Source organism: Phyllobates terribilis, unplaced genomic scaffold, assembly GCF_046119375.1.
Source record: "Phyllobates terribilis strain yellow unplaced genomic scaffold, ASM4611937v1 Scaffold_1__5_contigs__length_1240528914, whole genome shotgun sequence".
Lineage (NCBI taxonomy): Eukaryota > Metazoa > Chordata > Amphibia > Anura > Dendrobatidae > Phyllobates > Phyllobates terribilis.
Genome location: NW_027362761.1, coordinates 1,046,267,560 through 1,046,285,118, shown reverse-complemented (window position 1 = coordinate 1,046,285,118; position 17,559 = coordinate 1,046,267,560). Strand labels below are relative to the sequence as shown.

The window sequence follows — 17,559 nt, the reverse complement described above, 5'->3', positions numbered from 1 at the left end:
AGGTCCTGTTCCCGTCACATCTTTGCATCCTACTGAAAGATAGGATAAATTAATTTCTAAAACAAATTTATATTTATAAAACATAACGCAACAGAACACCAAAAGCAATGCAGGCTCCTTTTTTCTGTTCTGCTGAACATAATCCTGCATGTTCTTTGCACAACAGAAGTCAACAGAAACAATATAAATACTGCCCCACTCTGTTTTAATGATATCTTTATGGGTTCTGCTGAATTCTTCGGTCCCGACTCATCATTTGAGAGTTTTTTAGGTTCATTTTCTTTTTTTGTCTTGAGGTATTCGCTGACATTTATTGCGCTGAATTCATCAAAATTGCGCACGCGGTTCATGAATTTGGCACAAAGTCAAAAAAGGGCTTTATTCCTTTCATTAACCATTTTTATGACTTTTTTTTTAGCAAAAGGTTGCATCTTTTTCAAAAATGAAGAAAAAGGTGCGACTGTGTGAAAAATGTGTACACAATTACACCAGGGTGTGTGGGGGTAGCTGAAGTAAGGCTATGTGCCCATGATGCAGAAATGCTCCGGATTTTTCCTGAGCGTTTCTGCATCTCCCTGGCAGAAAAAACGCATGCGGATTATACATGCGGATTGTACATGCGGATTGTACATGCATTTTTTCTGCCAGGGACAAGCGGATGTGAAGCATTCTTCACATGCATTTCCGCATTTTAGCATCACTTGGAAAGTGCTTGACAACTTGGTCACACTATATAAATCCATGCAACCGGCATGGATTTATGAAAAAAGGAGGAGAACACTGAGTATGAGCTAAAAACATATAATTTTATTGATTTATTTCATTAAAAAAATTGCATAAATATTTAAGGTCATTTAATATCAAGATGTGGAGACAAGTAACCCAGTGCAAGGCTGAAACACCCAGACACAGTACGCATGCATAGGTTATTTAAGTAAGCTGCATGAATTAAACATGATAGCAAACTAGGTAGGTACTAGTATACCCAGCATAATACACCAAAAAATTGGTAATTACGTAAGTACTTCCTGCAGCAATGCTTTATACAGATGTAAAAAGTAAATAGACAAACAACTATAGGTGGAGAGCCCATATAGTAGTCACATTAATGCTAGCTATCAGCATAAGTATAAAAGGGGACTCCATCTATTGTTAATAGAAATCAAATCAAAAGCAAAAGACAATCATGTCATGGTACATCGTTTTCCCTGTCCTGCATTTCTGTATAAAATGTCATGATGTGATGTAAATACCCATGCTCTTTCCCAGATCTTTGTTCCTCAACCATAATTTAACTTGGGCTTGTGTCAACACCGCTAGAGGACTCCCCATTGTTCTCTTAAGCAGGGGGAGAACTCACAGTACACATCTTTATAGACACATCGGAGCCATGCCATGGACTAAACCATCGACTAGGAGGGGGGAAACCTCTCCTCCCCTACCCTTGGGCTGTTCCCGGTAGCCCAAGACAATGGACTTATGCGTGACCAGTGTTGTGTTGGGAGATCTCTGGAGGAAGAAGTGTGGGGGCTCTTAGCTGCGGCAAGACCTCAAGCCCGTCGGTGATTGTGGACTTATTATGAAACTTAGGAATAACTTGGATTTTTGATTTGGTATGCAGCCTGCCTGAATAAATCCCGTTGGAGCGTTCTTAGTCCGGTGGTCTCTTCTTGCTCTGCCGCATACCCCGTCACAAACTGGTGGCAGCGGTGGGATCAGAGCAGAAGGAATGGAGGACAACGACCCATCAACTGCTGGAACCAGAGCCTCAGAGTACAAGAACTGGACTGTGGTGAGCTTACAAACAAAGGCCCGTGAACTGGGGGTCAGCTACAAGGGACTCTCAAAGGAGCAGCTAACTAAGGCTTTGGAAGGAGTTCGCCTGCAAGAGGACGCTGAGGAAGCACCTCCACGGCCAATGGAGGAAAGGTGACAGGCAGAGGTAAATACCCAAAAAAGTCAGTGGGCTGTGTGGTACGAGGAGGAGATGGCAATGATGGGAGAGGAGGTCTCCATAGACTATAAGATGGAGGTCATGCGAGGAGCTAAGGAGATGGCATTGCTGGAGAGGCAGATAGCTTTGGAAGCAGCTAGAAGCGCCAGACAGACTGTAACCCCAGCACCCACCATGAGGGAACTCCCCAGAGTGTCCCGCAAAGATTTCAAGCCATTTCAGGAGGCTGCAGGTGACATTGAGGGCTTCTTCCAGGACTTTGAGCTTCAGTGTCGATTAATGGAAGTCCCAGAAAGGGAGCGAGTCCGAGATCTGGTGGGGCTCTAAGAGGGTGGAGCTGCCGCAGCCTATAGCTATGGACCCTCGGGGGGACTGTGAGTATGCAGACATTAAACGGACTATTCTGGAACACTACGCTGTGACCCCAGACACTTATAGGACCCAGTTTCGTACTTTGGCCTGTGATGAGGAGGTGTCCTTCAAGATGAATGCCCACAGACTCAAACAAATATGTCATCGCTGGCTGGAGGGAGAGGAGGCCTTAACTTGAGGGGCCTTCCTCCAGGTCATCTTGAAAGAGCAGTTTTACTTCAAGTGTCCCGCTGAGATCCGAGAATGGGTGCATGAAAGGAGACCAGCCACGGTGGAGGAAGCTGCAGCTCTAGCGGATGAGGCTCTCACCATCAAGCCTCAATGGAAAAAATTACTACTCAGTGAGAAAAGAACTACCAGCCCCCTGACAATGGCGGCCCCTGGTCCTTCGGCCTCCCATACTCACCATCCCAATAGACCATCCACTCATGGTGACTTTCGTGTGACTGTGCCTCGCATTACTCCTGCTCCGCCTTTGGGACTACGACATGGAGGAAGAGTCCCAGAGCGCAGATATTATAGATGTGGGCAGCCTGAGCATCTGCAATTCCAATGTCCAGGTGTTCGGAGGCAGGACAGCTACAGACCGCCTTTGCCGGTTCATTATCTACAGACACCCTCACCAGGAGAAGAGCTGGATTCAGTCCCTGATGACTTGCCAAGTGACTCCGATACCCTGGCTCCCATACCAGGAGTCTATGGGGTGCGAGCCCCAGCCACCTGTTCTTCTGACCGTCAGCACAAACATCTACAGGAGGTCGTGCTGGATGGCCAAAAGGTTGTCGGCTTCCGTGACACTGGGGCTTTTCTCACCATAGCCGATCCCCGCGTACTTCAGCCAGAAGCAATTCAAAAGGGACCAGGAATTGCCATTGAATTGGCTGGAGGCACCCAGAGATATATTCCAAGAGCGAGGGTGACCCTGGATTATGGCTTTGGGGCCAAACAATGCGTGGTCGGTGTGATGAGCGGCCTCCCTGCAGACGTTCTTTTAGGAAATGTAGTGGGACATCTGCATTGCCACTTCGTCGGTGCGGTAACCAGAAGTCAAGCCAAGAGAGCAGCAGATGGGGACGCATACAACTCATCCATGGAAATGAGGCCACCAGAACCGCCGACACCGCCGGTGAGTGATTCTTCTTGTGGGGACAATGTGAGTGATACCTGGGATAGAGTTCAGTTTCGACAAGAGGTTGATACTGACCCCACCCTAGCTAGTTTTAGAGCACGAGCTGAGACAGGGCAGTTAGGGGAGAACAGGGAAAGGATTATCCGAGAAAATGGACTTTTGTATAGGGTTACCAATGCTGCCTCCCCAGATAAGCCCTGGACTTGTAACAAAGAGATGATTGTTCCTCAGAAATACAGGATTCCCCTACTACACCTGGCTCATGATATCCCTACTGCTGGCCATCAAGGCAAAACCCGCACCGAGAGACGATTGACTCAAACCTTCTATTGGCCAGGGATTTCTCAGGCAGTGGCACATTTCTGCCAAACTTGCGATATATGTCAGCGTAGAGGGCGACCCGGAGATCACCCAAAGGCCCCTCTGCAACCACTCCCTATCATAGAAGACCCATTTCAAAGAGTAGCTGTTGATATCAATGGGCCTCTAGCTAAGCCAAGTAGATCAGGAAAGCAGTACATTCTCACTGTTGTGGACTACGCCACCCGATATCCGGAAGCTGTGGCCTTGTCCAGTATTTCTGCAGCCAAGGTGGCCGAGGCCCTGGTTACCATTTTCACCAGAGTAGGATTTCCCAGTGAGATCTTGTCGGACCAAGGCTCCCAGTTCATGTCAGAACTAGTCCAGTGTCTGTGGCGCACCTGTGGAGTACGAGCGATTCGAACGACACCGTATCATCCACAAACAAATGGACTTTGTGAACGATTTAACGGCACTCTGAAGAATATGCTGAGAGCCTTCACGGACAGAGATTCAGACTGGGAGAAATACCTACCCCATCTCTTGTTTGCCTATCGGGAAGTTCCTCAGGAGTCCACCGGGTTTTCCCCCTTTGAACTCCTCTATTGAAGAAAGGTCCGAGGACCCTTAACTCTGCTCAATGAATACTGGGCGGGGCAAGTTGAAGATACAGGCGCCCCTGTTGTCCCTTATGTCCTAAAGCTGCGAGAAACCCTGGCTCAACTTGCTAGTTTCGCCCAGAGTCATGTGCATATGGCTCAAACCCGACAGAAGACCTGGTATGACCGTAAAGCACGCTATCGGGAGTTTGTAGAAGGACAACCGGTCTTAATGATTATTCCCCATCCACAAAATAAACTGCAGACCACGTGGGAGGGTCCCTTCCGGGTTCTCAAGAAACTAAATGACACCAATTACCTTCTTGCTCTAGATGATCAGGGACTAAGACAAAAGACTGTCCATGTGAATATGATTAAGGAATACCACGACCGGAACCTTCCAATGATAGCAAGCTGTCGGCAAGCTTCAGAAGACGGTCCCGAGGAAGAGGACTCCCTACCGGATCTCGTGGAAGCCACGAGAGCCCCGTCCACTGTGGAACAGGTTCCTCTGGGAGATCACCTGGACCCCTTACAGAAAGACCAGATGCTGGGAGTGCTTCAACAGAGACAGGCTGCTTTCTCATCTCAACCAGGTCGAACCACCGTCACCCAACATCATGTAGACACTCAGGGTATCCGTCCCATACAACAGGCTCCTTACCGGGTACATGAATCAGTTCGAAACACCATGCAGCACGAACTAGAGGAGATGTTACAGCTGGGGGTAATCCAGGCCTCTCATAGCCCTTGGACCTCTCCTGTGGTGTTAGTACCAAAGAAAGATGGGAGTACTCGATTTTGTGTGGACTACAGACGACTTAATGAATATACTGTCAGTGATCCTTACCCAATGCCCCGTATTGACAAACTTCTAGACCGAATGGCTGGATCCCGATATGTCACTACCTTAGATCTCAGTAAGGGATACTGGCAAATTCCTCTGACGGAGGAAGGGAGAGGACGGTCCGCTTTTATAACCCCCTTTGGTCTGTATGAATTTCTAAGCATGCCTTTTGGAATGAAAAATGCCCCGGCAACGTTCCAGAGAATGGTAGATCAGATCCTCCGGGGATGTGGGGACTTTGCTTTTGCCTAGTTAGATGATATCGCCGTCTTCAGCCAGACGTGGGAGGAACATCTGAATCAAGTAGCCGTTATTCTTGACCTGATTCTTGCAGCCAGCCTAACCATTCGACCCGATAAATGTCAATTGGGGATGGGTGAAGTCCAGTACCTAGGGCATAGAGTAGGGGGAGGGAAGCTCCGTCCAGAACCTGCAAAAATCCAGGCTATTAGAGACTGGCCTGTACCCCAAACTAAGAAACAAGTTATGGCTTTTTTGGGCACTGCTAGCTACTACCGAAAATTTGTTTCTCATTTTAGCACTGTGGCCAAGCCTCTTACCGACCTGACCAAGAAAACGATGCCCAGGCTGGTAATCTGGACTCCAGCCTGTGAGGAGGCTTTTAACCGGCTGAAGGACGCCCTGGTCTTTGACCCTGTTCTGGCTGCTCCGGACTACAAGAGGCGATTCATTGTGCAGACGGACGCCTCTGCTTATGGATTGGGAGCTGTACTCAGCCAGGTGAATGCAGTGGGGGATGAGCACCCCGTCGCCTACCTCAGCAGGAAACTGCTGGACCGAGAAGTGGCCTATGCAACTGTAGAAAAAGAATGTCTGGCTATAGTGTGGGCCCTCCGGAAACTAAAGCCGTATCTGTATGGACGAGAATTCACTGTGGTTACTGACCACAATCCCCTCACTTGGCTGAACAGAGCCTTTGGGGACAATGGACGCTTACTACGATGGAGCCTGGCTCTGCAACCCTATAACTTTACAGTACAGTATAGAAGAGGCAGCCAACACCAAAATGCAGATGGACTGTCCAGGCAGGAGGAGCCCTGAGTCCGTTCAGCCCTGCCTGTGTGTACTTAACAAGCGACCTGTAGAGGTCCCTCGTACGTACACAAAATTGAAGGGAAAGGAATTGTCATGGTACATCGTTTTCCCTGTCCTGCATTTCTGTATAAAATGTCATGATGTGATGTAAATACCCATGCTCTTTCCCAGATCTTTGTTCCTCAACCATAATTTAACTTGGGCTTGTGTCAACACCGCTAGAGGACTCCCCATTGTTCTCTTAAGCAGGGGGAGAACTCACAGTACACATCTTTATAGACACATCGGAGCCATGCCATGGACTAAACCATCGACTAGGAGGGGGGAAACCTCTCCTCCCCTACCCTTGGGCTGTTCCCGGTAGCCCAAGACAATGGACTTATGCGTGACCAGTGTTGTGTTGGGAGATCTCTGGAGGAAGAAGTGTGGGGGCTCTTAGCTGCGGCAAGACCTCACGCCCGTCGGTGATTGTGGACTTATTATGAACCTTAGGAATAACTTGGATTTTTGATTTGGTATGCTGCCTGCCTTAATAAATCCCGTTGGAGCGTTCTTAGTCCGGTGGTCTCTTCTTGCTCTGCCGCATACCCCGTCACAAATCATACCCATGCTTGCGAAAGTCTGCGCCAGGTACCCAGCCCAGCCTCAGCCCCAAGTAACCCAGTGCAAGGCTAAAACACCCAGACACAGTACGCATGCAAAAGCGTGCGTTTGGGGCTGAGGCTGGGCTGGGTACCTGGCGCAGACTTTCGCAAGCATGGGTATGATTGTCTTTTGCTTTTGATTCGATTTCTATTAACAATACATGGAGTCCCCTTTTATACTTATGCTGATAGCTAGCATTAATGTGACTACTATATGGGCTCTCCACCTATAGTTGTTTGTCTATTTACTTTTTACATCTGTATAAAGCATTGCTGCAGGAAGTACTTACGTAATTACCAATTTTTTGGTGTATTATGCTGGGTATACTAGTACCTACCTAGTTTGCTGTCATGTTTAATTCATGCAGCTTACTTAAATAACCTATGCATGTGTACTGTGTCTGGGTGTTTCAGCCTTGCACTGGGTTACTTGTCTCCACATCTTGATATTAAATGACCTTAAATATTTATGCAATTTTTTTAATGAAATGAATCAATAAAATTATATGATTTGAGCTCATACTCAATTTTCTCCTCCTTTTTTCACAAATTTATATGAGTTGTGTAGCTTTAATGTGGGGCACTTGCCCGGTCCATTGAAATGAAACTAGGGATGTATTGTTGGAACATTTATATATATATACGGCATGGATTTATATAGTGTGACCGTTAAAGAATGGTAAAAAATAAAAAATAAATATTATACTTACCTTCTGATGGCCCCCGGAGTCTTTATACGATGCATCCTGGTTTGCCAGCAGCTCGTGGTAGATTTAAGGACCTGCTGACCCGTCACATGACTAAATGACGTCAGAACAGGTCCTTTAGTCTACTGCAAGCTGCCGGCAAGCAGAGACAAGGACACCGGGGGCCATCAGAAGGTAAGTATAATGTATATTTTTTATTTTATTCTTTTTTTACAGGTACTATGGTACCTGGGTCTGGAGGAGAGTCTTCTCTCCTCCAGACCCAGGTACCATCCGCACATTGAAACGCATGGATTCCGCATGTACAGATGCAGTGATGCGGATTCCATGCGTTCCAATGCAAGTCAATGGCGGCGAAAACGCAGCACTTCCGCAAAATAATTGGTAGTGCTGCAGATTTTTCCGCAATGTTTATCCGCAGCGGAAATTTCCACAGCATGTGCACAGCACATGCGGATTATCATTGGGGAACATGGCAGACCTTCTACCAAGCGTTTTTTAAGCGTTTCTGCAGCGGAATTGCCGCTGCGGAAACGCTTAAAAAATGCATAGTGGGCACGCAGCCTAAAGTTGTGCCAAACTGATGAATCAGGGGAAAACATTTGTAATCAATAAACTCCACCCACAAAGTGGAAAAAAAAACAGGCGAGTGCATATAAAATAGACTTCAAAGTAGGTGCAAACAAAAAAAAGGTGCAAAACACACAAAATTAGACAAAAAAAAAAAACAGTCACAAACGCAATGATGAATCCGGGCAACTGTTTTTGATACTGACGGAGATAGCTAAAAGCTGAAAGATACATATATCAGTCCAAAGGACAAATAATGGAATATAGAAAGATTCTCACAAATCAGCAGAACGTAAGGGGTAAGGCTGTGATACACTAGGTCTTTTCATTGCTTAAAGGGAACTTATCACCATGAAAATGCAGTCTAATCTGCAGGCAGCATGTTAAAGAACAGGGGGAGTTGAGCAGACTGATATATAGTTTTATGAGAAAAGATTCAGTATAACCTGTGTTTTGACCATTTTAAACCTCTACTCTTTCTGGGATTTTTGGTCCAGTGGGCGGTCCTAACAGTGCCCACTTATATAGGACCGCCCACTGGACCAAAAATCCCAGAAAGTGTAGAGGTTTAAATGATTAAAACACAGGTTATACTGAGTATATGTAACAAAACTATATATCAATCTGCTCAGCTCCTCCTGCTCTATAATATGGAGACTGCAGCTTAGTCTGCATGTAACCAGGTGCGTTGAAATATGTGACAGTGGCTTTAGTTTTTTCTTCAGTTTATTCAACTGGACATTGGCTTGCATGGAATGAGAGAAGTTATATTTTGTTCTTGATTTTTTTTTGTCTTCTTTTCATTTGTTCTTTAAAGTTTTACACCGATGTTCACAGTAGCAGAATATAGATCAATGTCAGTGGGCAAGCTGAGAAGCCACGGGTCACATTTTCTCAGTTTTCCTCTTGACCTCCCCTCCTGTGATTTCATTAATGACATCACCAGCTTCTTAACCTCTCTGAGCAGTGTTTTTGTGACAGAAAACTGATTTTTTTTCCCTGTTCCTGTCACATTATGACTCACAGAATCCCTAAAATTCACAGATCAGACCCAATTTGGAAAAAAAAAATTGGATGGCAATAAATAACTACATATGTATATTCATATTACAATTAGCCCCTAATTGTCCTAAATTGCCCCAGGGAAGTAACTTGTTGTTAGACAGATGTCCTACATGTCAATAGCTGCCAGAATCCTCAGTGTTAATAAATAATGAAGGCTATATTAATTAAGGAAATCCTGTAAGAAGAACTTGGAACTTGAAAAAGTTACAGTTGTGCAGATGTCTACAATAAAGGCGTATTAAATAACAACTTGAAGATGAAAGGCAGCCGTCCATTGTGATGTAAAATTAATGAACACATATGATGAATGTGTTGGTTGATATCGTCATGAAAATCAAAAGCACAAGTCCTGGACAATTTGACACTAAGCTCTTACACTAAATAAGTCATGAAGTTAAATCATTATCCTTGGCTTATATATAGGATCCAGCTACAACAAGTTTTTGGGTCCTTTTCAACTGTATCCACGTCTTCAGGATGCTGATACAGCTGAATACAATGATGGAGCAGGGAGACATCGGCTCCTTGGTGTGCCCCGCCATATGACTATTGTGCTGCTCTCCACTGGAGCAGTATCACCATGATGAGATGCACTTGGGTCTCTTGTATTAGGACATCCTCAATTCCTAGGAAAACCAAGCTTCTTGGCCCATGGGGCAGAGAAAAAAGTTTGGCATTAACGTGAACTCCATCTGAGCCAAACACTGATAAACAACAGCGCAATGCCAATGGTATTAATTAGCAGAAAAGTGAGGGGCACATTTTTCAGGCCATTTTTACTGTGTGGGGGCACTACGGGGGCATTTTAATTGTGCAATGCATGGATGGGATACTATTACAGTGTATGACGGGGCATTTTCACTGTGTGAGGAGACAATAAACTGTGGGGATGGCACTACTACTGTGTTGGGGAGAAAAGCACAATTGCTGTGTTGGAGGTACTGCTCCTGTGTGGGACACAAATGGAGTCACTATTACTTAGTTACGTACAAAGATGGACACTAATATTGTTTTTGGGACAGAAATATTGTCTGGGGCAGCAGTTTACCCTTTTAAGGGTATTTATGGTTATCCAAGCACTTGGGGTGGTAGGATGGTACTGATAAAGGAGTGGGTGGTCACTTTGCACAATGTGGTGGCCACACTGTATATGAGTGCTTACTTTCTACACACATTTATCTCAAATGTCTGCTCACTATATATGCTGTTGAATTTTTATTTTGGTTGATAGCAAATACCTCCAGTTCCGTGAAGCAGAATTTAGAAAAACAAAACAGCCATACTCAAAGGAGCAGCAAGAGTAAAATAAGGGCCGATTTTGACCTAGTGACAGGTCCCCTTTAAGCCTGAGCGCATCATTGAAGTATACTGAACCTCGGTGGGGTAACTGTTTGTTTCTCTTTTGCACAATTCTGAAAAATGTGAATACACTGACATCGCTCCATAGTGGTCACCCAAATGTCAAATGCAGAACCTTTGATGTGACGTTTTAATAATACTGCCATGACATCCATATTACCAATATCATGTAACAGCTAGAAAGCTAAAAGTGGTAGCATGAAAAATTAGGGGCATAATATTACACACAATAGAATACATGCGCTGCTGCTTGGAGTTTACAGAGAAACTGTCAGCAGGATTTCACAACTCAAACTATCTATATGCCCATGTAGTTATTTCAAGTACAAGTCCAGCAATACCTTTACATAGCCAGTCCGATCCTCTGTTACTGAAAAATCAGGGATTAAATTGAGGTTCAAAGATGCTGAAGAGCTACAGTAGATCTGAATCCTCTGTCACTCCAGCTCTATTCCCCCACCCAGTGCTGCCTCTTCCTGCGTGGCGATTGATGATGATTCCTTTGCCTGAAGTCACACAGCATAGAGGCTGTTAGTCAAAAAGAAGGAGGCCGTGCTGTGTGAGGAAAAGAGCTGTAGTGACAGAGGCTTCAGATCTACCATAGTCCTTCAACATCTTTGTGTATCAGTTCATACACAGGTTTTAGATCTACTGTCTCATTTGCATATCAGTTCAAATGCTAATTTCTCATCAATGGAGGATCGGACTGGCCATGTAAAGGTATTTCTGGTCTTATCTTTGAAAGAACTACATTGTGCAAATATATAGTTTTGGGGATGAAATCCTGCTCACAGATTCCCTTTAAGCTTGTACTTAAAGGTGTTTTCCAGGCCAGGGCAAATCTGAAGCAAGAACTGCATTATGCGGAATCCTATCAGTACGTAATATACACTGTTAGGATTTAGCTCTGCTTGCCAGATTGAGTGGTCGATACATGAGCACAAGTTTGTGATTTGCATACTTGTAGTCATTTGCGCTCGAGCTTTCCTTCCTGCTTCTCTTAATGTACATGGACCACAAATTTAGAAATCAAAGACCGTTCAATCTGGGAAGCAGAGGGGCATCCTAACAGTGTGTGGAACACACACCGTTAGGATTCAGCATGCTACAGTCCGGACCCAATATTGCCCTAGACCAGAAAACTGGTCCAGAAAACTTTACGTTGAAGCTTATGCATCATGATATATAACGTAAAACTAGAGTAATAGAACAATAGCAAATTAGTGGCCCTAATACCACTTACAACTGCTGTCAGCACTTGGAAAACTCGATAATACAATAACACGAAGAGCAATAATAGTAGTTCATGGAGGATATTTATATTTCTTGGGCAATTATGCTACTTTCTGTTCTGTGATGACTAATACAGTATAATACAGTGTCCTGATTCTTATAGACCATTATGGTAAGATTACTGGTCTTACAATTATGGAAACCACAGTCAAACAATCTCTGATACAAATGTGACCTATGTTTTTATAAGCTTTTTGGTATGTTTTATTCAAATATGTCTTTTTTAGATGTTTTCTCGTCATAAAGAGAAGTGAAAATTACGTTACCTAGAGAATGATGAGCTGGGAAAAAAATGTAAATTAAAGAGACACAAAAATGCCCCGTTTGTAGGTATTTCATATTTCCCAACTGACTGCCAGCTAAGGCTTTGTTCACATCTACCCTATTCCTTAGGAGCAGAACTAAGATAATATCAATGCAGAATCCATGATCTGACTGACAGCAGTGACACCTGATGTCCATAATGGGATCCGGATGGTTTGCATCATGGTGCACATTATTTTACTGGACGACAAAAAACACCCTGCTGCACTGTTCGCAGATATTTTAGACAAAATCTGTGTCAAATGCGAATGTGAACGCAGTCTGATAACTGGACTCAGAGCTTTTTGCTTTAAGTCATTTAAAAAGAAAAAAGCATTAGCCACAAAATGCAGTGTTTTTTTCCAAAACGTACCTATGTGTGACACTACTTTAAGGGTGAACTCACACGGTGATTTTAGATGCAGTTTTTGGTGCAATTTTTGTAAGCCAAGAACCTAGGGAAGGAAGGCACATTATGCTCTATTGAGTTTGGCTGAAAAACTGCATTTGTAAATCTAATGTTAAGATCTGTTCACACCAGACATATCTGATATACAGTTTCCACGGCCAATATGCAGTGGCAATATGTGGAAATATCCTAAATCTGCAGTGCTGGTCAGATTATTTCCCTGCGGCAGGTAGGTGAGATTTCATGATGTCTTATTCACAAAGCTAGCACTATAATACACAGGGAAGTCTTCATCCAGTGCATCTTGATGGAAATTCTGCAGTGTAGCCAAGCCGTGTGAACAAGCTCTTACACTCTATGTGCATTTGTATAGGAAAAACCCCAAACCCCAAACAATTGCATTTAACTATCTGAATGTGGATTTTATGCACAAAGAAAAATATTTAAGTGAATAGTAAGCAATAATTTTATGGCTGATCTCGGTATGTATTCACACTGGACAAGCAGCCATACACATATACTTTGATACAGAAGGCATTATCATGGCAGACATCAGACACCAGCAGCAATGCCAGGCCATGTCTGCTAATAGATAATAGCAATATACTAGTAGTCCAGCAACACAAGGAGCAGAGAACTGCAGAGCCCAGCCCTCGGGCACGGTGCAGACGGTGCGGTCACTTACCCAATGACCACCAGCTGAGTGTCAGGACTGAGATTGTGCGGCCGCCGCTGCAGGCGATGTGCCCCCCTCACTCTGCCGGAGGATGAGCAGTGGGCAGCTGTGGGCATTGATACAGACAGGTCCCCGCCCGGGCACAATGGAGGGCAACGGTCATGTCGCTCTATGTGATGTGATCGCCGTCAGGCGCAGGCTGCCACTCCCGGAGCCAGGGCTGCAGGAGGGAAGGGGTCCATGCCGCCTGTGACTATAGAGGCTAATGATGGTCCTCCGGATCCCCCCACCCTCGGTCAGGAGGGAGGTGGTTACCTGGGCTGATGTTCTGTCAGCGCCATCCAGTACCATCAGCAGCCCCCTCCTGCCAGCCAGCCACCCAGATTGTGCCAGAGCCAACATGGAGGCAGAATGCACCAGGGTAATAGCTGATCCCACCCTCAGCCTGTGGATAATAGACCAAGCCTGTGTGTGTGTATATAGATCCTATACATACACTGCAGGGTGTGTACAGATCCTATACATACACTGCAGGGTGTGTACAGATCCTATAGATACACTGCAGGGTGTGTACAGATCCTATAGATACACTGCAGGGTGTGTACAGATCCTATACATACACTGCAGGGTGTGTGTGTACAGATCCTATAGATACACTGCAGGGTGTGTACAGATCCTATAGATACACTGCAGGGTGTGTACAGATCCTATAGATACACTGCAGGGTGTGTGTACAGATCCTATACATACACTGCAGGGTGTGTGTGTACAGATCCTATACATACACTGCAGGGTGTGTGTGTACAGATCCTATACATACACTGCAGGGTGTGTGTGTACAGATCCTATACATACACTGCAGCATGTGTACAGATCCTATAGATACACTGCAGGGTGTGTACAGATCCTATAGATACACTGCAGGGTGTGTACAGATCCTATAGATACACTGCAGGGTGTGTACAGATCCTATACATACACTGCAGGGTGTGTGGGTGTGTGTACAGATCCTATAGATACACTGCAGGGTGTGTACAGATCCTATAGATGCACTGCAGGGTGTGTACAGATCCTATACATACACTGCAGGGTGTGTGTGTACAGATCCTATACATACACTGCAGGGTGTGTACAGATCCTATAGATACACTGCAGGGTGTGTGTGTACAGATCCTATACATACACTGCAGGGTGTGTACAGATCCTATAGATACACTGCAGGGTGTGTACAGATCCTATAGATACACTGCAGGGTGTGTACAGATCCTATAGATACACTGCAGGGTGTGTACAGATCCTATAGATACACTGCAGGGTGTGTGTGTACAGATCCTATAGATACACTGCAGCATGTGTACAGATCCTATAGATACACTGCAGGGTGTGTACAGATCCTATAGATATACTGCAGGGTGTGTACAGATCCTATAGATACACTGCAGGGTGTGTGTGTACAGATCCTATACATACACTGCAGGGTGTGTACAGATCCTATAGATACACTGCAGGGTGTGTGTGTACAGATCCTATACATACACTGCAGGGTGTGTACAGATCCTATAGATGCACTGCAGGGTGTGTACAGATCCTATAGATACACTGCAGGGTGTGTGTGTATAGATCCTATAGATACACTGCAGGGTGTGTACAGATCCTATAGATACACTGCAGGGTGTGTGTGTGTGTGTACAGATCCTATAGATACACTGCAGGGTGTGTGTGTACAGATCCTATACATACACTGCAGGGTGTGTGCAGATCCTATAGATGCACTGCAGGGTGTGTACAGATCCTATAGATACACTGCAGGTTGTGTACAGATCCTATAATGCACTGTAGGGTGTGTGTGTACAGATCCTATAGATACACTGCAGGGTGTATGTGTGTATAGATCTTATACATACACTGCAGGTTGTGTACAGATCCCTCAGATACACTACAGGGTGTGTGTGTGTGTATAGATCCTATAGATAGACTGCAGGGTGTGTACAGTTCCTATAGATGCACTGCAGGGTGTGTGTGTGTGTATATATATATAGATCCTATACATACACTGCAGGGTGTGTACAGTTCCTATAGATGCACTGCAGGGTGTGTGTGTATAGATCCTACACATACACTGCAGGATGTGTGTATAGATTCTATAGATACACTACAGGGTGTGTGTGTGTACAGATCCTATACATACAGTGCAGGGTGAGTACAGATCCTATAGATGCACTGCAGGGTGTGGGTGTGTGTGTACAGATCCTATAGATGCACTGCAGGGTGTGTACAGATCCTATAGATGCACTGCAGGGTGTGTACAGTTCCTATAGATGCACTGCAGAGTGTGTGTATAGATCCTACACATACACTGCAGGATGTGTGTATAGATTCTATAGATACACTACAGGGTGTGTGTGTGTACAGATCCTATACATACAGTGCAGGGTGTGTACAGATCCTATAGATGCACTGCAGGGTGTGTGTGTGTGTGTATAGATCTTATAGATACCCTGCAGGTTGTGTACAGATCCTATAGATACACTGCAGGGTGTGTGTGTGTACAGATCCTATACATACACTGCAGGGTGTGTACAGATCCTATAGATACACTGCAGGGTGTGTGTGTGTACAGATCCTATAGATGCACTGCAGGGTGGATGGGTGGGTGTGGGTGTGTGTGTGTGTGTGTGTGTGGACAGATCCTATAGATACACTGCAGGGTGTGTACAAATCCTATAGATACACTTCAGGGTGTGTGTATAGATCCTATAGATACACTGCAGGCTGTGTGTGTACAGATCCTATAGATACACTGCAGGGTGGGTGTGTGTGTATAGATCCTATAGATACACTGCAGGGTGTGTACAGATCCAATAGATACACTGCAGGGTGTATGTGTGTGTGTGCGTGTGTGTGTGTGTGTGTGTGTACAGATCCTATAGATATACTGCAGGGTGTGTACAGATCCTATAGATACACTGCAGGGTGTGTGTGAGTGTGTACAGATCCTATAGATACCCTGCAGGGTGTACACATCCTATAGATGCACTGCAGGGTGTGTGTGTGTACAGATCCTATACATACAATGCAGGGTGTGTACAGATCCTATAGATGCACTGCAGGGTGTCTACAGATCCTATAGATACACTGCAGGGTGTGTGTGTACAGATCCTATACATACACTGCAGGGTGTGTACAGATCCTATAGATGCACTGCAGGGTGTGTGTGTACAGATCCTATAGATGCACTGCAGGGTGTGTACAGATCCTATAGATACACTACAGTGTGTGTGTGTGTGTATATAGATCCTATAGATACACTGCAGGGTGTGTGTGTACAGATCCTAGAGATACACTGCAGGGTGTGTGCAGATCCTATAGATACACTGCAGGGTGTGTGTGTGTAGATCCTATAGATACACTTCAGGTTGTGTACAGATCCTATAGATGCATTGCAGTGTGTGTGTGTATAGATCCTATAGATACACTGCAGGGTGTGTGTGTGTGTGTGTGTGTGTACAGATCCTATAGATACACTGCAAGGTGTGTACAGATCCTATAGATGCACTTCAGGGTGTGTGTACAGATCCTATAGATACACTGCAGGGTGTGTACAGATCCTATAGATACACTTCAGGGTGTGTGTGTGTAGATCCTATAGATACACTGCAGGGTGTGTGCGTGTGTGTGTGTGTATAGATCCTATACATACACTGCAGGGAGTGTACAGATCCTATAGATGCACTGCAGGGTGTGTGTGTGTGTATAGATCCTATAGATACACTGCAGGGTGTGTGTGTACAGATCCTATAGATACACTGCAGTGTGTGTGTGTGTATGTGTATGTGTGTGTGTGTGTGTGTGTGTGTAGGCAGATCCTATACATACACTGCAGTGTGTGTACAGATCCTATAGATGCACTGCAGGGTGTGTCTGTACAGATCCTATAGATGCACTGCAGGGTGTGTACAGATCCTATAGATACACTGCAGGGTGTATGTGTGTGTGTGTGTGTGTGTGTACAGATCCTATAGATACACTGCAGGGTGTGTACAGATCCTATAGATACACTGCAGGGTGTGTGTATAGATCCTATACATAAACTACAGGTTGTGTACAGATCCTATAGATACACTACAGGGTGTGTGTGTGTGTGTGAGTACAGATCCTATAGATACACTGCAGGGTGTGTGTGTATAGATCCTATAGATACACTGCAGGGTGTGTACAGATCCAATAGATACACTGCAGGGTGTGTGCTTGTGTGTGTACAGATCCTATAGATACA

At 45.0% G+C, this 17,559-nt stretch overlaps 1 protein-coding gene across 3 annotated transcripts in view; it reads right to left on the bottom strand.

The window, feature by feature from the left end:
* The window catches only part of FAM149A (family with sequence similarity 149 member A), a 196,234-nt gene that overhangs the window by 51,036 nt on the left and 127,639 nt on the right, over positions 1-17,559 (bottom strand). Inside the window, exon 1 of one of the 3 annotated variants that reach the window (XM_073645355.1) lies at positions 13,293-13,706. The exons of 1 other annotated variant lie outside the window; for it this stretch is intronic. In XM_073645355.1, the coding sequence (XP_073501456.1) occupies positions 13,293-13,399 (107 nt within the window). In that variant the 5' untranslated portion in view covers positions 13,400-13,706. Of the gene's footprint in view, positions 1-13,292; positions 13,707-17,559 lie in introns of those variants that run through there. One more of the 3 variants, XM_073645356.1, reaches the window with a different exon arrangement.